General features: G+C 40.0%; 1 protein-coding gene across 18 annotated transcripts in view; it reads right to left on the bottom strand.

The window, feature by feature from the left end:
• The window catches only part of LOC128733200 (afadin), a 102,061-nt gene that overhangs the window by 14,374 nt on the left and 65,300 nt on the right, over window positions 1-22,387 (bottom strand). For 17 of the 18 annotated variants that reach the window (XM_053826884.1, XM_053826880.1, XM_053826883.1 and 14 more), the window contains 7 exons: window positions 21,197-21,549; window positions 14,453-14,574; window positions 13,698-14,135; window positions 4,378-4,584; window positions 3,849-4,314; window positions 3,232-3,756; window positions 1,466-1,826 (listed from right to left, as the gene is read on the bottom strand). In XM_053826884.1, coding sequence (XP_053682859.1) covers window positions 1,466-1,826; window positions 3,232-3,756; window positions 3,849-4,314; window positions 4,378-4,584; window positions 13,698-14,135; window positions 14,453-14,574; window positions 21,197-21,549 — 2,472 coding nt within the window. The remainder of the gene's footprint in view (window positions 1-1,465; window positions 1,827-3,231; window positions 3,757-3,848; window positions 4,315-4,377; window positions 4,585-13,697; window positions 14,136-14,452; window positions 14,575-21,196; window positions 21,550-22,387) is intronic. The other variant, XM_053826885.1, reaches the window with a different exon arrangement.

The raw sequence follows: 22,387 nt of genomic DNA on the forward strand, positions 1-22,387 counted from the left end.
TCTAAGCTGATTTCGTAGGATAAACGTTAGTGAAATAATTATGAAGTCCACCAACAACCTAAGGCATTACTAGTGATTTACTATTGCAAAATATAGATTAAATTCAACACTTTCGCCTAGACAATGCATAGAAAATTTCGATTTTTAAATTGCAGAAAACATTGTAGGACGGAGAGGGTTAACATGAGTTTTTGAAGCTGCGTTGCGATTGGTGTTTTTATGGCACACAAATATAAAAACAGAGACTATCACTGAAAAACAAAAGCATCGTAGGTAATCGATTTCTAGCAGATTTGTAACAATCACAGACACATAGATAGGGAATATCATTTCAATTCATAATTTGATTGCATCTAAATGCAAAAAAGCATCAGGCCACGTACACTAAAAACCACAGCTTTGCTATTCTGCGGTGACTGTGAAAAATAAAATATTTCTAATAAATCCTTAAGCAAACATTGTAACTTGATAAACATGGTAAACAATGAACATCGATCCTACCCTTTCTTCATCATCATCGTCGTCAATGAATGGGATGTCGTCGAGATTTACGTCGGCAACAAATGACAGATTCGAGTCTGTTGAAGGTAACTCCAGTTTAACTTCGAACACCGGTATCTCCACTTCCGGGGTTTCTGCCTCTGTCGTTTCTTCTATTTTAATCATTTCCCGACTGCTATGGCTGCTTGCCCTCGAATCGTAGTCTTCCACATAAATCGATGGTGGTGTGTCATATCGAATTGGTCTTACAGAGCTACCAATACTTGCGGACGACGGAGCCATGCCACCACAACTTATCATTCCATTTGATTTGCCTATACTTCCAAGGCTATTGCTTCTTGTACGATTATGAAAACTTGTTAAACTAACAGTAGATCTGCAATCTCGATAGCGCGGGTCAAAATGAATCTGCTGGAGCTGATCGTTAGAGAGTATGTCATCATTCGAAAAAGATAATCCGAACCGTCGTGGTTGGATCAAATCCGGATTGGACAGTCTTCGGTGAGTATCTTCGTACGATAGATAAGGCGTAGAAAAGGTATGATTCATCATCGACTGTAACGGACGATGCGAAGAAATTTGGCGTGAAAGAGATCGCGAGCTGCCGTGGAAATTGAGACTTTCATTCGAACGACCAAAATGGTATCGTTGATTACCGTCGTTATCGTACACATTACAATTAAATTCGTTTTCTGCTTCTAACCAGATATTAGAATTAGTATGGGTTAAGCATACATGAGACATGCAATTTATATTAGAAATTACCGTGTAGCGTAAGAGTAGCGGCCGCCAGAGGTAGCGTACAATTTGAAAGCAGCATGGGAAATTATAGCAAATGTTATAATGTTAGTACACTAGCGGGGTCGATATTTTAGCCACGCGAGCAATGACCTATCCCATCACCTGTCTATTGTGCGTGTGAATGACTATTTCTGTATCGTAATTGTCTTAAAATTTTACTTACCGCGTTGTATAACTGGACTAGGCTGTTGTAGCAGGGTAGCGAGCCCATGATAAATGGCCCCTTGTTTTGCCACTTTCAATGTTACAATCGGTCCGGTGCGTACCAGGTAATCGGCTGCTCGCTCTTGGGTGATACCGATTAAGCTTTGTCCATCTACCTCCAGCAACTGATCACCAGCTTGCAATCGGTCATCCAAATCTGCTGCACCGCCAGTCACCACCGATTTGATATAAATTCCTAGGCGCTCCTGGCCAGCTCCTTTAGCAGCCACAATCGACAGACCCATACCATTTGCGTTTTTGTGCAGCTTTATGATCTGAATTTCTGGTAATTTACTGGACATCACACTTGGTGATCGACCCTGTCAACATACGTAAAATGGAAAAGTCAATGTTAGATAATCAGTTAATTTAATGGGTATAACACAGCTATTTCTTAACGTTAGAAACAATTAATTCTTTAATACGATATGGGGAATCATAAACCTAGGTACGCAGGCTGAGAGCCCAAGGATTTGCTCGTTCGACAATTACATCGAATGGGAAAGGAGATGGCAGGTGTTCAGGAAGTTCGCCATACTGGAAATATCTCAAATCTCACCAAAAGTCAAAATCGACCGCGAATATTCCACCTAGTCCTGTGCCGAAACATTACGCGTTCCTATTTCCTCAGCAACACCACAAAACCCATACAAACTGTCTTTTACCTAAAAGTGTCTATAAGCAAAGAGGGTAAATCAAGAGCTAAATGCATATTTCCTTTCGCTGTTCTACCAGTGCTTTTGGTAGGACGTCTGCCTGATTAGAATGATTCTGACAGATTATCTTAATTTTGACACTGTCGTCACTAAGCGCTCTATATAAGCCGTTCTGAAACAGAGTGGGTTGATTGAGGTTATTTTTACAGGAGACGCAAAATCGAAAAAATTCTAGAAAAGATCTTAATCGACTGTTAGCTCCAAATGCTCTAATGCGCAAGGTATGAAATTATATATCATAAGAATATATCAAAATTCGAATTTACGGCTAAATATGTTCTTTCTTTTCATTGACCACTCTGATTCCATATATAATTTTTCTGCAATCCCAAAAACGTTTTGCACAGAGTGAACAGAGTTTAGTTGTTCTGTTCCAGACCGAAAATTATATATGCAACAAACTAGCTTTGAAAATTCATTATTTCTATTTTTTGTAGGTGCATATATCAACGCAATTAAATACGGTGACTTTAAAAATCTTTTTTTTTTTCACCGTGTTCGGGTGTTGTGAAAATTGTAATTGGATATATGAACATACAGATTGGAAGGACAACATTATGCGTCGTCGTTGAACAATAATATTTAGATACTTCGCGCTTTGAATATTCAGCTCAGCTGAAACCATTTAAATGCAGAAGTTGGCTATCAGAACGAACACACCCCGATTGTCGGTTAACATTTTTCGGTTATCATCGATGAGAGTGTTTTCAAGTATCAAATAGCGACTACTCTCTTTTCGATTGTTAGATTTGTTCTCGTACAGAGGGGAAGCAAAGGATAACACGAAACAGCCTGAAAGCGGAAAATGCTTGCTGGAAGCGATCTACTAGATCATTCTGAAGACCGGAGAAGATGAACAAACAAGTATCGGAGACTTTCTAGTCTGGTATAAAAAGTTGTGAATGACGAATGACCTCTCACAATAATCGACCATTTGATTGAGTAAACGGAATTTGTTAATACGGAATTTGTTAATGTTAATTTGTTAATATTAATTGTAAATACTCACATTAAACTGATGCATATACACAGTCCATAGTCCGATACTGGTGGGTTGTGAGGCAAGCCGGCACATGTTGGCCATCTGAAACGGGCTCAGAAAATCGACCAAGCCAGCAGGAATACCTCGAACTACGTCGCAGCTAAACCCGTCGTCCGGTAGAAGCAGTGCCAGATGCAATTCGGGCGATTCTTCTAACCGAATTTCTCGACCATCCGCTCGGCTCAATTCGTCGGCGACCGATTCAGCCATTCGCACGGTGGCATCAATCAGGTTACGCGGAATAGTTTCCTGTGAGAGCAGTGCAGCCATCTGAAGCGAATTTAGCCGGAAACAAGAACACACCAGCTGCTGAACTTCGGTTACAGATGTTTTTGGTGCCTGCAGAAACTGTGCGCATTGGTTTATTCTGGCCAAATGGCAATCAGCCGCCAGCTCTAGGCCTTGTTTTTCGGCCCATAACTCCAGCAGTGAAAGTCGTTCGCTTAAAGCTTTACCCCAGGCACTGGTGCACATGTGCGACGTCGTGACAAACTATTGAAAACAGAGACAAATTTATTTACAGTCAAGCTCAATATACATAGCTCCAGTCATAATTCCTTGATAGCATACAATTAGGTACTCACCTTGTTGAAACATACCACATTTATGTAGTGGAATAGCTGAGAAAAAAGTTGAATCGTAAGAGCAGCGTTGACTCGGCACCGTCGCAATAAAGCCATCGCTGAACCTAACACCGAAAGCACTAAACCAGCTGCAGAATCATGGTCGATATTTTCGGATAGAAACTGGTTAAGCGTTTGCGATAGCTCGACATGGAAAATTGACACTAAATTTCGGAATGCTGTTTGGACGCTCTCAGCTAGGACTTCCTGCGCTTGAACACTGAAGGCCGATATGTGACGATCAGATTTAAGGAAATGTAAAAACTCGGAACTGTTGGCCATCCAAAACGACAAAATTTTGGCATCAGTGTACTGCTCCTGAACAACGTTCTGGATCAGATTGGCAACATGATGGAGGAATACTGTTAACTTGTGGGCACGTTCGGTTGGTTGTAAATCTGGACGATAGTGAGTGGAGGCGCGGTATCTGGGTTCGAGGAAAAACATAATAAACATTGAACGACAAAGTCATGCTGCTGCAAGTTCTAACCTGGCGCAAAGGTAAAGTGTGTACACTGGGGCTAGCTTAAAATTTGGCGAATTGACGTCCAGTTCACTGATAACAGCCTGCAGAAAAGCTTCCTGGTGCTGCTCGGGAAACTCCAGAACAGCGGGTAGTATCGGCTCCTGACCACCGGGCTCATTTGAAATGGATGCCGCCGCATGCGATGGTTGCAGCTTTGGGAATGTGCTGATCCTAAATAAAATAGAAAAAAATAGTCTAAATAAGAAATAGTAGGGCAAAAAATATCTCATCAGACGGAACGTGTTTTATATGGTCTGTCGTTTTTATGAATAGCGGTAAATTTAGTTAGGTGTGCTATTTGTTTTACAGCGGAAAACAGTGATTTATTAGAAATGGTGACAAGACGGAATAAAAAGAAGAAATTTGGAGAGATAGGTTTATGTTTTCATCGAATCTGAAAAGAAAAAGGATAAATCGACAACTTGTGATAGTTTCCGTACGATGGCTTTGTGACGTTAATCGATATATTTAAAAGATTACAAAACATTTTTAACTTATTTAATTTTTTTTATTTAAATCTGTTAGTCGAAAAGAAACATATATGCGCAGATTGTTTTTTTCGTACTTTGATGAATAAACAATATTAATTAGCCGGTAGAAAGCGGAGTGTCACATACCAATGAACTCTATGTTGAACGAGTATTGTCAGTACGTCTGAGTCTATAGCACGCAGCCAAATTGCGTGTATCTCTTTCTGAGTAATAGCTTATATCGATTGATTAACAACAATTAACGAGGAAAACAGTAGATTGATAAACTGTAATGATTGTTGCAATGATTGACAGCAAACAATGGCGTTCATATGCATTTGAAATGATATACAGAAAAGCTCGGTCATTTTCTAGGATTCAATACGATTCTTATGTTGCCATCTGTATGTCCAATAAAAGAGCCAATATACCAGTGTCCGTAACCAGGATTTGGCTGAGGAGGGTAAGATCCGATCTCCAAAACCGATAATTTGAAAGAAGTATTTGAGCTTCAATTACAAGACTATTATTTTAACATTCCTTTGCACACTTTTTGTCTGTACATCGAGATACGACACTGGTTTAACAAATTATTTTTTTAATTATATGTACGTATCATAAGCTAAAAAGCGAATATTACGGTTGTGAAGGTACAGAAGTCCGAGCAGGTTTAAAATTTCTTCGTCTATGCGAATAGTACCCAAGCTAAGATAAAAAAGTTTTTTATAGGACCCTATTCTGTAAGTCACGTCGAGCAACTCGACTCAAACCAGTCACTGTCGAGTTTCGAGTGCGGGGAGAATCGGCAGCATAGCGGCTCGATGAACAACCAAAACAAAAAGAGTCCTGGTGTCACTTGCTGACCGTTGAGTCACCAGCATTTTAGCAGTCGACCTATTTAGAAGATAACTCCGACATACGGCTGCCTTGGCTGATTCGGCGGAAGTCCAATGTTCGCGCACTTTTTGTAGCTATCGAGGCCGTATATTATTGATAATCAATCGTTCGGTCGAGTGAGACAGTCGTCTGTTTTTGATGCTAAGAAGTTTTATCTTTTTTCGTCGAAAATTAAGTGATTTTCATCAAGTTTGTTTCCAAACGTGTTCAGTGATTTATTTAGTGACGAGTTTCTATAAAGTATACTTGTTCGTGATATTATTGGTTGATTATTTTGCTGATTACCGGCACGACCGTTTTGTCGCATTTTATCTACGATAGCCACACGCTCTATTGTACCTACTGTTTCATAACAAAGTAGACCGATCAAAGCGCGATGGATAAAAAGCAGTGCGGGGAATGCAAGTGTGAAATCAACGATCTCGAGCCACTTCGTTGTGGCTTCTGCGAAGCGTTTCTGCACATAAACCAGCAGTGCTGCGGAATTAATGCACGTGGATTAAAGGAATCCTTTGCTACCGGAAAAATCTTATTAATTTGCTCTACCTGCAGGGCTGAGCTCAAAGGCCGCAGTATTAGTTGCTATATTGATGAAACTAAACCATGCCAGTCACAGCCGCCCATTATGCCTGATCTGGCTACACAATTTCAGCAACTATGCGGTGTTGTCGAAGCGCTAAGCAATAAAATTGATGGTTTCACATCTAAACCTATGCCCGTTATAACTCCATCCATATGTGATACTCCAGTTTGGCCTGGACGTAGTGCAAAACGACGCCGTGATGAACACCAGCCCATCATACGTGCCGCTGCTGAGCGCGGAACAAAAGACATCAGCTGCTTGAGTGATCTTTCTGTTCCTTCTATTCTCCCGGCTGCACAGAATAAATTTTGGCTATATCTATCCGGCTTAAACCCGCTCGCTACAAACAGTGACGTACAAAAAATAGTCTCTTGTTGCTTGGACGTTTCTGATGCTATCGAGGTGATACGGCTAGTTCCAAAGGACAAAGATATTACTAGCCTATCATTTGTATCATATAAAATCGGAATTGACCCTGCATTGAAAGAGATTGCATTGGATCCCTCTTCATGGCCTGCGGGTTTGATGTTTCGAGAGTTTCTTTACCAGCCAAAAAACGCAGTTCGTCAGTCGAGGATGGAGTAAATGTTTTGAATGAAGGATTAATTGTCACGATGGACTCGCTTCACACTGTTACCGATTCAACTTTTTCTGGATATACACTGGTTGATTCAGGCCCGGGGCGCACTGATTTAAGCAATTTGGAAGCCCCTAATCCGCTCATCACAGTCGTGCCACTGCAGCCTGCGCTCATCAGCCGTCCCGGTCCTGTGTATGAGTACGGAGAAGGGGTCTTCCAGCTTGCTAGCATGGGCAAGTATATTTCTATCGACAGTAATTCGACACCTGATTTCCCTGCAACTTCCAGACATTCACATGCCAATCTTCACCAACTTGACAATGACGCTTCTGGATTTCGGATACTGTATCAAAATGTCCGTGGGCTTCGGACCAAATTAGATGACTTCTTTTTGGCTGCAACCGAATGTGATTACGATGTCATTGTATTGACTGAAACGTGGTTAGACGATCAAGTACACTCTGTGCAGCTGTTTGGTAATCTGTTCAATGTGTATCGTTGTGATCGTAATCGCATTAATAGTACCAAGGCACGTGGTGGGGGAGTTTTGGTTGCTGTTTCTACACGATTAGTTAGCTTTGTTGATCCAGCTCCGGTTTGCGACACAATTGAACAACTGTGGGTAATTATCGCAACCCCGATTCGCAAAATCAATGTCGGTGTAATTTACCTGCCTCCTGATCGTCGAAACGATGCCACCGCCGTCGAGCGGCATATCAGTTCTATCGGGTCGATTATGTCACGTTTGCAGCCTGATGATTTTTCGTTGCTATTCGGCGATTACAATCAGCCGGGATTGCGGTGGATTCGGTCGAACAATAATGTACCTGCTATTGACTATCTCCATTCAAATATTACTCCTGCTAGCTCCGACTTGTTGGATGGTTTCAGTTTGCACGGTCTAACTCAAATTAACCATGTGTCAAATAGCAACGATCGCCTTCTCGATTTGGTACTGACTAACAACGTTACTTTGTGTGAGCTGTTCGAGGCTGGTGAGCCACTGGTACCACTCGACTCTAATCACCCGGCGCTGATTATAACGGTACGTCAAACCTTGCCCGTACAATTCGAAGATACTCCAATAGAAATGTGTTTGGACTTCCGTAAAACGAACTTTGACTCTTTAAATAGTGCTATCTCGCAAATCGACTGGCGGTTTTTGGAACTTAATCCTGCTCTCGACGATGCTATCGTTTATTTCAATGATGCTATTAATAATGCATTTGTAAATTGCGTTCCTACTCGCAGACCGTTGCGCAAACCACCGTGGTCTAATTCTCGCTTACAGCAACTTAAACGAAAGCGGTCTCTGGCACTACGTAAATACTGCAGACAACGTAACACTAACTTGAAGCAGAGTTTCAATCGTGCCAGTAGCTTATATCGCACATATAACCGCTATCTGTACAGACGGTATACACATCGAATGCAGCGTAACATCAGGTTGAACCCGAAGATCTTCTGGTCATTCGTTAACAAAAAGAGAAAAGAAGAAGGATTGCCCAAAGACATGTTTTTGGGTGACTGTCATGGCAGCACGTTGCTAGAGAAGTGCAATTTGTTCGCCCAACACTTCCAACACAATTTCCGTGACTCCGCTGCTACAATCGCGCAAATCAACGCAGCAGTAAGTAGCACTCCGAGCGATGCCCTTGATTTCAACCTACCCGCAATAGCTGATCGTGACGTAGAAGCTGCAATAATGAAACTCAAGCATTCATTTGCCGCTGGTCCGGATGGAATTCCATCATGCGTTTTGAAAAAATGCGCAACTGTACTAATACGCCCACTACGCTTGTTGTATAATTTGTCGCTTCAACAGGGTGTATTCCCTACAACTTGGAAGCTCTCCGTTATGTTTCCTGTACACAAAAAGGGAGACAAACGTGATGTAAATATTACAGAGGTATTACATCACTATGCGCATGTTCAAAAGTGTTTGAAATTATTATACACGACTCTCTATTTGTAAGCTGCAAACACTACATCTCCTTAGAGCAACATGGTTTTTATGCAAAACGCTCAACTGCTACAAACCTTGTACAGTTCACCGCAGCGTGCTTGCAAAACATGAGCGTAGGTGCCCAAATAGATGCGGTTTATACCGATTTAAAAGCTGCATTTGACCGAGTCGATCACAACATTCTACTAGCAAAACTGGAAAAGCTTGGGGTTTCTTCTGCGCTAATACGATGGTTTCGATCCTATCTTTTAAATCGAATGCTTTTTGTGAAGATAGGAAATCAGCAGTCTGCACATTTCACGAATCTCTCAGGCATTCCACAGGGTAGCAACCTCGGACCATTGCTCTTCACACTGTTTATAAACGACGTCTCGTTTTTAATCCCGGAGGATTGCCGACTGATGTTTGCAGATGACGTGAAACTATTCAAGATCGTCAACGATAATGCAGATTGTTTGGAGCTCCAGCGCATGGTTGAGATTTTTCTCCAGTGGTGTTCTAGTAACCTACTAACGGTTAGCATTGAGAAATGCTGTGCGATCTCGTTTCATAGGAAATCTCACCCGATTACCTTCAATTATACAATGTTTGGTCTCACAGTAACCAGAGTAAACCAGGTTCGTGATTTGGGCGTTACCTTGGATTCATCGCTAACGTTCAAGCCACACTACAATGAAATAATTGCCAAGGCAAATCGACAGCTTGGATTTATATTCAAAATAGCTAATGAATTCCGTGATCCTAGGTGCCTCCGATCACTTTACTACTCCCTAGTGCGTTCCGTCCTTGAGACCAACTCGGTTGTATGGTGCCCATTCAATGCTAACTGGATAGCAAGAATTGAAGCCGTTCAGCGAAAATTCGTACGTTATGCTTTACGATTCCTTCCATGGCGGAATCATCATCAGCTACCACCGTATGTAGAGCGCTGCCAGCTTCTTGAAATGCAGACTTTGGAGCGAAGGCGGTTCGAAGCTCAAGCTGTTTTTGTGGGAAAAATTCTGCTTGGCGAGATCGATGCTCCGAATATTTTACAGCAGCTTAATTTGTACGCACCGGAGAGAACCCTGCGACCCAGAAATCTGCTGTTATTACCTCAGCGGAATGTAACGTACGGGCAACATGACCCAATCCGCTTCATGTCGGCAAGTTTTAATGCCGTAGCCGATATATTTGATTTTAACTTAACCGTAACAACGTTCAAACAACGGCTTCGTAGTTAACTATGTTCTTTGTATGTTTTCATATTGCTTGTACTGTTAGTTGCATAGTGTTCGTACTATTTATCATTAAGACTACTATTAAGTCAGATGATGTATGTTATATCAAAATAAAATAAAATAACGTAACCACCCTCTTGGCTTCGTACGTGGAACACACTGTTTTCAAAGATGAGAAACAGAAAAGTTGTTATTTCTGAATATTTTAGAAGTTTTAAGAAGTTATTCCGGGATGAACACGGCTGTTTTAAACAACAGTGCTTCCTGTATTCAGTTAGCTTAGAGGTATGACGCTGGTCTAACAAGCTGTCTTATATTCAAGCAGTCGTCACATATTGGAATCTCGGCAAGGAGAGGTTGCTAATGTCAATAGGATCGTAGCACTAGCGCCGCAATTGTCTTGCACTCCAACAGCTGGTTACAAGACCAAGTTTCAAAAACGGAATGTGGCACCTAGGTTTGCTTTGCTTTGCTTCTCGTCATAGGGTGATTTGGGTATTTTGGACAGGCGTTACGCGTACTCTATTTTGGACATTTACAGCAAAATCAAATGGAAATGTCAAAAATTGCGTACGCGTAACGCCTGTCCAAAATACATAAATCACCCTATAGCAAAGTTGGTGCAGCAGTTGTGCAACGAAAATTTGGTTGATTCCAAAACTAAAGACGAATGACAAAAAAGTTATCCAAAAACTGAACTATGTGCGCGCAACGTGTAATATTGGGTTTGGGCGATCATTTAAAGGAACTGTATAACATTTCGCCGAATACTATTTCGCGAAAACTCAATTCGTGGCTGACTGTTAACAACCATTAAGGGTGGGGCAAATTCTAAATACCCACTATGTTAATATAAACACCTGGGGGACCCTGTAGCCGCAAGGTTACCGAGTCTGCCTTGACAAGCGAGTGGTCGTGGGTTCGAATCTTAGTAGAATCAGGCCATTCGATGTTAAGAGACTTTAGCATGGGTTTATTCTCAGACCCCTCCACATCCTTCCTACTGCATTACGCATTTTCTAACAATGAAAGCCTCTTGCCAGGGCAAGTTATTGTAAGAGTGGTAGGGGAATTGTGTATAACGTGCCCCCCCTGGCCAATGTGCCCCCCTTCGTTTTTCGCTAAACAAGCGTAATAAAAATGCAAAACCACCCAGAAACCATAATATTTGATGGAACTAGCCTACTATGCAAGTATGACAGTTGTCACATGCTGTAAATACAAAACAAAAATAAATTTGTTTTTGAGCAGCTTCCGATGTAACTTTTGGCGTCATTTCCATAAGCTATTTTCTTGTCAAAATCTGTAAATAACCGGTTGTTGTGATTCGATTGCGTAAAGTGAACTTCAAAAAGACATCCCTGCCTAAAATAACGGTATGAAACGCTTGATTTGCTTTAGCATTTAATATTTTTTCATATAAGTAAAAGCAGGCCAATATGCCCCACTTGCGGTGGTGCAATTTGCCCCCTTGCAAATATGGCTATAAACATAGGTAAACAGATCTAAGTTGAAGCCAATTGCCATTATTTAATTCAATTAGTATTGTAGAGCAACCGTGGTGGGAATTATTTATTACCAACGTCCAAATTCTAGGTAATTCAACTACCCGGTACAAAACGCCACAGCTGCAGTATAATGTGCCCCATGCAGAAAAGAAAGACTGCCCAGAAGGCCGAAACTAGGTTTATTTTACATAAAATAACGATATTTTGCAAAACAAAGGAAATAGTTTTACTTTCTACAAAATAGAGTTGGTCTGTAACTGGTAGAAATACTCAAATTACCGCATTGGGCTATTATACCGCAGGTGAGGCATTTTACCCCGCGCAGACGAGAAACACAACATTTAGGTGCTTTTATTAAATAATTCCTAGCATGTTTCCTAGCATTCCACAATACTAAATGAAATAAACAATTGCTATTGGTTGTCAGCCTAAATACCAACATATACACGTAGTTGTAATTTGGGGTTAATTTGGGGAAGTTAATTTGGGGAAGTATAACGGAGATATATCCATTTATTCTTAGGGGGGGCACATTATATCCACATCCACAATACTAAATGAAATAAACAATTGCTATTGGTTGTCAGCCTAAATACCAACATATACACGTAGTTGTAACGTTAATTTGGGGAAGTATAACGGAGATATATCCATTTATTCTTAGGGGGGGCACATTATACACATTTCCCCTACTTGCTTGAGGTGCGAATGAAGCCTCTTGTTCAAGGGCAAATTATAGCTTGTTCCGCTTCCTGGTTCTAGGAACGAGATTGGTAATGCATAAGGAACACATGCATTCACACATACACACCCTCACTATGTGCTTAACTCTGCTTTACCGACCATGAAGCCTTTAGCCGGGACTGGTTATAAGAATGATACTTGCTCGAGGTGCGAACGAAGCCTCTTGTCCAAGGACAAATTGTAACTAGTCTCCGCACTTCCTGGCTCTAGAGCTAGATTTGTGAAAAGTAGTAAGAAACGTAGAGGAGAAAAGGGGTGAAAACACACCGACACTTTAAGCACGGATAATAAGCAGTTCGATCACTCTATAGCGATACTGCAATAACAACGACGTGCGGAACAACACCTGGATAAGATCACAATAGATCAAAATGCTGGTCGTAGTGAATCCACACAAAAAAAATATAAACACCTATTAAGACAGAGTATAGTAGTCAACGTATTGAGAATAAAAAAGTATTGAAAGTAATAAAATCCATATGTTGGCAGAGCATGAAAAGCAGTTAGTAGTAGTATACGTGCTTCTTGCAGCATACATGCAAAGATTATTATGAGTTCATACTTATTCTATAATATTAATTCGATAAACTGGTTGTGAATTTTATATGTGAAAGTATACTGATGAATTTTTTTCAAATAAGTGCACTTACTGACAGGCTAGCTCTTTTTTGTAGCTCTTCAAATGTGGCTTAATAGAATGTATCTTAAGCCCACATAAATAGCGCTCACAATAAATGTTTTGAATTAAATGTATAAAAAAATTGAACAGACATTTAATTAATTCAAATTTCGAAGAAATAGTTACGATAGGAAGCAGTCATGTGTTACATAGCTCTAACTGTTATTCAATACGATGTGCCTTAAAAGTTAATGCAACGTAGACTTCAGATTAATGACCTTCAAGAGGCCTAGATTCATCGAATTCTCTTAACGAATATGAAACCAAGGTTACTCAATCAATCTCTGTTGGGACTATGCAGTGAAAAAAAGGATAATCTTTTGAAAGCGTCTAGCAACCTAGAAACTTAGCTGTAATCAAAGAGGACGCAACAAAAGAAAAAAGGAAAAGCTACTGCTAATAGAATTAACATAAATTGTGTTTCAGAAATAAATGGATAGCATCCTGGAGGAAGTAATACATAACTAATAGAAAGCGACATTTAGAAAATGTTAGCCCATTTACAGAATTGGTATGTGTGTTGATTGTCGTCAGCTTAAGCAAAGGAAAATATAGTTAAAGTAAGGAGCGTTAGCTGCGGATCGAAGCTTTAATCTCATCCTTGAGCTGCGAATTGATTTTAGATTTTAATCATTACCTGTCTTGTGTAGATCCGATAGATTTCAAGCTAGAAATCGATTTAGTCTCTGTTTCAGTATTGCCAATATCGTTCTCGTTGAAATCAGCAGTAGCGATACTTTTGGTGTCATCGTTTAACGCTACACCACCAACAGTCGATACTGTATCCACTGAATCCACGCTGGTCATAAGTAAGTTTTGCGTTTGATGTATGTGAGAATGAGATGAACTCACGTTTCCTGGCATTGTCGAAGATTGTACGGTAGACGTTTGCATACTATGCTGAATATCGAACGATGGTGGCTTGGTTATTTGTTGTTGATCTAGCAATTTTCCGCCATCGGTTGAATCCAAGTAGCTGGTCAGTTTCTGGTTTGAAACTGGTTGCACCGAACTTACCGGGCTGATAGGACGGCTTTCCTCTTCATTCCAGGAGGTAGGTGAGGTGGGCGATCTGCTACTCGGATGTTATTTGGTAGTTTTTGTGTATTGGTGTGGATGAATTTAATGACGGACATGATGTCAAACGAATGATGAACATAAAAATACAAAATAGTGCATAAAACAGTAGCATGAGAAACGAACTAAAGCACATTTATAGACAAAATCAGTAATCACTCATTTAGCGTACTTGGGTAAAATAAACAACAATGACATTCGACATTACACTTGTTAACACAACATCATTTAAAGCGTACTGAAGCTACTATTTAGTACATTATTGCTTTCATTATTTAAGTCGATCGATTGTCATCGAGGCGGTGTGACACGTACCTTTCATATAAGCAAGCGGAATCAAGCTGCGACTGGGATAGAGCCAGGTTGTAACGACCGTCAGAAGGAGAATCCACGAATCGATAGGATGCTACTCGTCCAAACATCACCACTGAACCGTTCTGAAAAAAGTAAAAATTCCAAATAGTTATAGGTTTGAAGAAGTTCTCCTTAAATGTTCGATTGACTAGGCATTAACGCACTTAATCTATTTAAATCATATATTGTTAACCTTAATAAACAGTAAACTTCATTTGACCATGTTTTTCGATTTCAAAATATTGTTAAATACTTTATAAGGAAATAATATACCTACATACTTTATATAATATCGAAGCAGTAATAATTAACCCAATTATAGCCTAACTTTGATAATTAATATAAAAATTTTAGTGCGAAAAAAATCCAGCTTTTTAAGTTAATTCTTTGAACTCTGGGCACTCTAGTAGAAACACAACGCTCACAGCATAAATCACTTATCGCATAATTTCCTCTGCTCAAATGATCGAACATAAGCATAAACCCGTGTCCACGGAAGTGATGCCCGTATTCCCCATTCAATATGACGGACGGATCATTGCAACAATTAATTCTGTTTCAGCGGATAGTCATTTAACCGCATCATCAATGATGGTTATCGTTCTTTTCACATTCACTTCAAGAAAAGTAGGATACGGAAATAGCATTGGACTGGATGATTATGTTGATAATCGATGAAATTTGAATTCAATGATCTAATTACTTTAATCAGAGTGAATGCGTAGTCGCAAGTTCAGGTTCGAATTTTATCAGAATCAGGCCTTCCGGGGTTAAGTAACTTTAGCATAGATTTAGTCTCAGGCCTCTCATAACCCTTCTTTATGCTCATTTTTACATTACCCCGAGAATGCTTCCTGACAGTGCAAAACATTTACTCGTATAGTTAAGCGTTCAGGTCAGAGGAGCGCAGTGGTCCTCGCCAGGGATGGCCATAAGTGGGAATAGCACGGACGTGAGAAACGAATAGGTAAATTAGAGCAAGTTTTAAACGAAGGGCCAGCCTCAGTGTCACTCAAGCACTTTTTAATAATAAAGTATACCTATAAAAATGGATTTCTGTCTGTCTGTCCGCATGTTCCTTATAGAATCGAAAACTACTGAACCGATCGGAGTGAAAATTTGTATGTAGGGGTTTTTGGGGTCGGGGAAGGTTCTTATGATGGTAAGAGACCCCTCTCCAACCAAGAGGAAAGGCTCCCATACAAATGAAGCACAAATTTCTACATAACTACATAACTATATAACTAGAGCTACTCGAGCAAATGGAATCAAATTTGGCTTGTGGATGTTCTTGGAGGCAGGATTGTTTTTCTATAGTGAAATGAGACCCTTAACCTCTTTAGGAAGAGAACTATGACCCCCCCACTTTTAAGAATTGGACTTCCATACAAATGAAATACAAATTTCCTCATAACTTGAGAACTAATCAATCAAATGGAACCAAATTTGGCATGTGGGGGTTTTTGGAGGCAAGAATTACTTCTATGATGAATTAGGACCCCACTTTTTTTTAGGAGGGGGTGGGGGCTCCCATACAAATGAAATTCAAATTTCCTCATAACTCCAGAGCTAATCAAGCAAATAGAACCAAATTTGGCATGTGGGTGATTTTGGAAGCAATTTTTTTTTCTATGGTGAATTGAGACCCCTACCCTTTTTAGGAGAGGAATTATGACCCCTCTCACCTATTAGAGGAGGGGCTCCCATACAAATAAAATACAAATTTCCTCTTAACTCGAGAACTAATCAAGCAAATGGAACCAACTTTGGCATATGAAGGTTTTTAGAGTCAAGAGTTTTTTCCTATGGTGAATCAGGACTCCTCCTCACTTTAGGAGGGGGCTCCTATACAAATGCAATACAAATTTTCTCATAACTCAAGAATTAATCAATCAAATAGAACCAAATTTGGCATGTGGGGGCTTTTAAAGGCAAGAATCTTTTCTATGATGAATTAGGAACCCTTCCCTTTTAGGAGGCGGGGCTCCCATACAAATGAAATATAAATTTCCTCATAACTCTAGAACTAATCAAGCAAATGGAACCAAATTTGGCATGTGGGTGTTTTTGGAAGCTATTTTTTTTTCTATGGTGAGTTGAGACCCCTACCCTTTTTAGAAGAGGAATTATGACCCCTCTCACCTATTAGAGGAGGGGCTCCCATACAAATAAAATACAAATTTCCCCATAATTCGAGAACTAATCAAGCAAGTGGAACCAAAATTGGCATGTGGGGGATTTAAAAGGGATGCATTTATTTTATGACGGTTTAAGACCCCTCACCCCTGTGGTAGTAGGGGCGAAACAGACATTTTTGCGTCACTAAAAACTAATCGAATTCGATTAATTTTGGACTCTTCCATAAAACATTAGTCAATAACAAGACCACCACAAACTACCTATAGTAACACAAGATGATTCAGGGCGAGACGGCCACAGGTCACGAGTATTGTAGCGACCTGCCATCGGAAGCGCTGGCCACTGCGGCTGGTAGCACCCAGGATTTATGTACAGCAGTTTCATTTTTGACAATACGAAGTTTGTCGGGTCATCTAGTAAGCTATAATAAGCATATCGTATGCTCAATAGCGGTCATAGCAAAAAGATCGTTTTGCAGATTATGCAGTTTCCACTTAACGAACCTTAGTTTTCCTGTTATCGATACCCTACCCCTATCTACAAGAAAAAATCTCACATAGCCTAACCGTAAGGAGTAAGTTTATTCAGCAAATGCGGAATTATTTTTAATTAAAGACTATTTTGGTTGTAATTGAGTGTTCTTTATCAAATGTTAAAATTTTGTTCAATGTTGTTCAATGCCAACTACGTTGTATGTTCGAATCTCGGCTGGGCGAGGCTGTTAAAATCCATAGATTCGACGCGTCGAAGGTGCTCCTTATACTGCTTATACTTCTTATACAGCTTATACTGCTTACTTTTACATCACTCTTAAGGTGATCCGACGAGCAGATATCGAAACGAGAGGTTTGATTTTCAGTAAAGGTAGCAAACTTCTTGGCTACGCAGGTGACTTTGATATTAAAGCCAGAAAATTTGCCACAGCGAAGGTCATCTGCGCTAGACTGAAAGCAGAGGCTAAGATTGGGCTTAAAATAAGCGTATCAAAGACCAAATACATGAATGACAGAGGCTCAAATGAGACGAACGTTCGCGGACGGTAATCGTACCAACGAACCAGAAGTGGTAGGTGAGCTCGTTTATGTGGAATCCGCTGGTAGCCGCGGACAACGACACAAATAAAGAGATCCTCCGGCATATTCAAGCAGTACATCGAGCCTACCGTGCCTTTCGCAAAACGCTGCGATTGAGAGGCATAAGCCACCATACGAACTTGTACAAACCACCAATTAGACCGATAGACCATGCTCACGGAGGACTAACGCGCCTTTGCGGACGACTTTTGGCGGAGTACGTGTTGCATGAATCAAGCGCATTAGACACCGCTTGGGGGAGACTACCAAGGTGCATTTGGCGCAAGTCGGTAAACTACAGTTAACCGGACACGTCGTACGGAAAACTGTTCCATTCAACAACCCCACCGGCACCGGCATAGAGGGGACTCAACGTGCACGATGGCTCGTCCAGGTCATCCGGGAAAAAACTGCAGCTTCAGAGACGCCTGGGAAAAGGGTGATGAGAAGATTGAGTTGAATGGAGCCTAAAACAGTACGAACCACCCCGGCTCTAAGTTGCTGACGACGCCGATGAGAATCGTACAGTCAGCCCCGTACACTTCCCTGTGCACTCAACAGCTGGCTGTGAAATATGCAAGCTTGAAAGTGCAGAGCCCGTTCGAATGAATGGGGCTTCGACAAGATGACGATCTTTCCAGTTTGGCACCATGATAACGAAAGACAATCGCAGGCGTGAGATTAGAAGGTGTATTATTAGTGGAAGCCATGCCTACTATGGAATCCACAAGCATTAGCGGTCGAATAATATGAGCCTCTGTACAAAAAGCGCTTTGCCCAAAACGTTGATTAGACTGACATGAAACGTGGGCACTGCTCGAAGGAAATCTACGATCATTAGGAGTTTTCGAACGACAGGTACTAAAAACCATCTTTGGTTATATGTTAGATAACAGCGTCTGGAGACGAAGGATGAATCACGAATGCGCGCGTCTCTGTGGAGAGCCCATTATTCAGCAAGTGGCTAAAGCAGGACGGATACGTCGGGAAGGAAATATTGATAGAATACTGCACAACTCTCCTGATAAAATAGTTTTCGCATCGAATCGAATGTGTTTGTTAGTGTTTCTCTCTCTCAAGTTGTATTCAAAAAGGCGTGCACAAAGATCTCGGCAAAAAGTATATACTACATTTTAAAAGCTTAAATGTTGCGGCTTCCGACTGTTTAACGTGCCCTAAGAAGATCCCCAACATTTAACTACTCGTAAGCAAGGTAGCGGAAGACCAGCCCAAATTATGGACGCAGAAGGACTTCGTTCTCTTTCTTACAACAAAGATTCAGTGAGCCTACGCACTACGGGCAAAAACACGCGAAAAAATAGACGTAATTAAAATACAGCATGCAGGCTGATAAAATATAGATGATCTTATGTAAAATTTTCCAGAGAATCTCGTGGTGCTCATTTTCCGCTATTTTTGACATTTTTTCACACTTATTGGACTATACCAAGCTAGATTTCAAGAAAATAAAACTTAAAAATCTAATAATTTTGTGAAAAGAAGTCCAAAGAATCGAAATGGGTTCGGTAGCTTTCTCTCGGAAACTAATCAACGGATAGGAACAAGGTTTTTGTTGGTAGAAGCTTGAAAAAGATTACTAAGGTACCCCGGGACAAGCGGGAATACAAGGTAAGTGAGAACGACGCTCATAACTTTCTTCAACCTCATTTTCTCCAACTGAACCTTTCTAGAAACGGAAGATACAACTCCAACGCATACATTAAAATTATAATTTAATTATAATTGGCTTTCAAAACTCCAAAATTGAACTTTTAATTTGGGCGTCATTTCCAATTTGCGTTGCAAGTTGGACGCACCTTTCTATGAATGATAGTTTGGGCGCAGGCTTTCGTAAAAGTACATGTTTTTCTGACAGCAGGTAAACATAATGAATGTATTAACAAGTTACACCTGAAAACTAGTCGTATAATTTGACAAACGGCATTAAATATATGCGTCGAAATAAGGGCGGCACTTCAAAGCACCCGGGGCAAGTGGGACCTAATATAAATAAAATGTTCCAGAACAAAACTTCCTATCTTACATTTTTACCTTTGTTTAGATGTACTACCGAACATTTCCATTTCAATTACATAATATTTATATCGGTAAAGCTTTAAAATAAAACCGAAAAGGACTAAATCAAGAGGATCCAAAAAGAAAGTCCATTAACATGGCTTATGAGGGAGCAAACGGTTTGGTCACATTCTGAAGATTCATAAACGATGCTAATTGACTCTGGGAAGGCTGAGTAGATAAAATTAAGCAAATCTGCAGCTAGATGTCAAACAATAAAGCGTTATGGTTGTTATTACGTAACTAATTCTTATGATAGTTTCACTATAATAGTCTTGCAAGAATTGGATACAACTACATGTCCATACATACAGCGTTACAGTACTGCGTAATGAACCATTAGTGGAAACATTGTCTTTAGTTGCTTTTTTCAATGCCTACACGTTGCTGTTTAATAATATGCAAAAATTTTTGTTATATTAATCTTTTTAATAAAATTTGAATATAAGTCCCACTTGCCCGCCCCATTTACCAGGACAAGTGGGACCTATCGCCATGATTTTAAAAAATTCACTTCAGATTCTTTTTGTGTAAATCGATAGTCCTTCTTTGTAATTAAACCTTCGAAGTGATACCACTGAAGAGTTTCTGTGCCGCTAGAATTTTAAAATTATCCTAGGTGTTGATTACACAGTCGAATAAACTCTAACTATGCAATTTTTAGGTCCCACTTGCCCGGGGGTACCTTATATCTTTTGAGCTTCGTCAAGCTGAATCATCTTCACTGATTGTGGTATTAACTGTTTTATATTTACAAGTTTTCTTATGCGAACAATATTTATCCAGGTACTAAGCAAGTGCCATATAAGAACTATCTACAATCTACAAGATCTATCCGCTCATTAGCATAAAATCGTAGGGTAGATGCACCAGTGATAGTCTATGATTCTGTTAACTTCAAATATTTCTACGACTCATAATAAAATGACATTTTATTGATTTAGTTTGAGAATCAAAACTCTACCTGCACTACTGGAATAACTCTAGTATCCATGTTCCTGTAATAGCAATGATCAAAAGTTTTGCTGATTCGTTATTTTCTTAAAAGTAAGTTATTGGTAGACAAATCCGTTTTGATTTCATAATTCTTTTTCATCCAGAATGCACACGTAGATGAACTATTTCAAGAGTAGAATTTTAAATTCCAGCATTACTGGAACACCTTACACTATTACAGAAATATTACCATTATTATTGGAGCAAGGCACGTTTATAATTTTTCTAATTTTTTCGTATATATTTTAATTAAAACGTTGACAGTTTTTAACCAAATAAGAAAAAACTGGTTTGGTAATCATACACATACAAAAAAATACGCGAAATAAATATCGTTTGTGACTGAAGCGTCTATTGAAAATTTACATTTCACAGATTCTGAACAATTTTATTTTATTTTTATAATTCATGAAATACTCACATGTAATATCGTAGGCTGCTGGATGTGATGGCCGTTAACAAAAGTGGTTCCATCGGCATGCAGGGGTGTTACAGTACACACGCCATCGTGCAGTGAAATTAGACAGTGTCGCGCCTGAATGGACGGTCCAAACAGTTGCAGCGCATTGGTGTTCGCTGAACCGACCTCGATAGGTTCGCTACCCAGCTTAACTCGCCGTCCACCGTCGCCGCTGTGGGTTATTTCGATCAACATCGGACCTTCTCGGTCGCCGCTCATATTCCCTCCACCATTCGAAACGCCCAGCGGTTTTTTCTTTCGTCTCCGCGGTTGAGAATCAGCTGGTCGCCGGCGAACATGGAACATAATGGATCCTGAAAAGAAAATAAATTGTTATTTCTATTGTCGGATTTTGAGATCGATTTCTGTTCGAAACGTGGGCAGAAGAATTTTCCTATGACTACAAAACATAAAATAAAATAAAATATATGCATTAAAAGAAATCAATGCAGTCAGTCAGTGAAACGCAAAGTTATTCCGCCCATTCTTTCAGAAGCAAGCGAAATAGCTGATGCAAATGCCTCTTCAAATGTTCTGGTTGTGTTTTTCAGCCGGATTTGTCTTAATTAGTTGGCAATGTGGAAAACGCAAACATCGGAATCGATCATGGCAATGCAGCGGTGGGGTTTCTGAACCATATTGGAAATTGATTTACTCTTCCAACACGTGTTATACGTGATAGATCAGAAGTTAAAAATAGAGGAAAAATACGGCAAAGCAGCCGCGCTTCTGGCGATCACAAGTGCCTTCGAAGAAGAACCAACGTGATTGTTGCAACATGCCGATAAATAAGATCTTCATCGCGTTTCAATAACAGCGTGCTGGTGGACATCCGAACTATTGCAATACAAATTGTTTTCGTAATAAAAATAATCTTTTATCTTGAACTGTAGGAAAAACCGCTCAACAATCAAAATTAAATGCCTAACTAAAACGGTTCCATGAAATGCCATGCCATGAGTAAAATATTTCGTCAAAAAGTGTAATCAAACAATTATATTTACTGCATTATTGTCGCAATTGGGCCTGCTACAGAAGGAAATTAATAACACTGTGGTAGAGACATATAAATCCAGCGAATTTATAACATTCGATCACAACTGCGTGTAACGTGTAAAATAGCCAGCTATTAAATACACTTTGGCATATAAA

The sequence above is a fragment of the Sabethes cyaneus genome, chromosome 1, assembly GCF_943734655.1.
Source record: "Sabethes cyaneus chromosome 1, idSabCyanKW18_F2, whole genome shotgun sequence".
In the NCBI taxonomy this organism is placed as follows: domain Eukaryota; kingdom Metazoa; phylum Arthropoda; class Insecta; order Diptera; family Culicidae; genus Sabethes; species Sabethes cyaneus.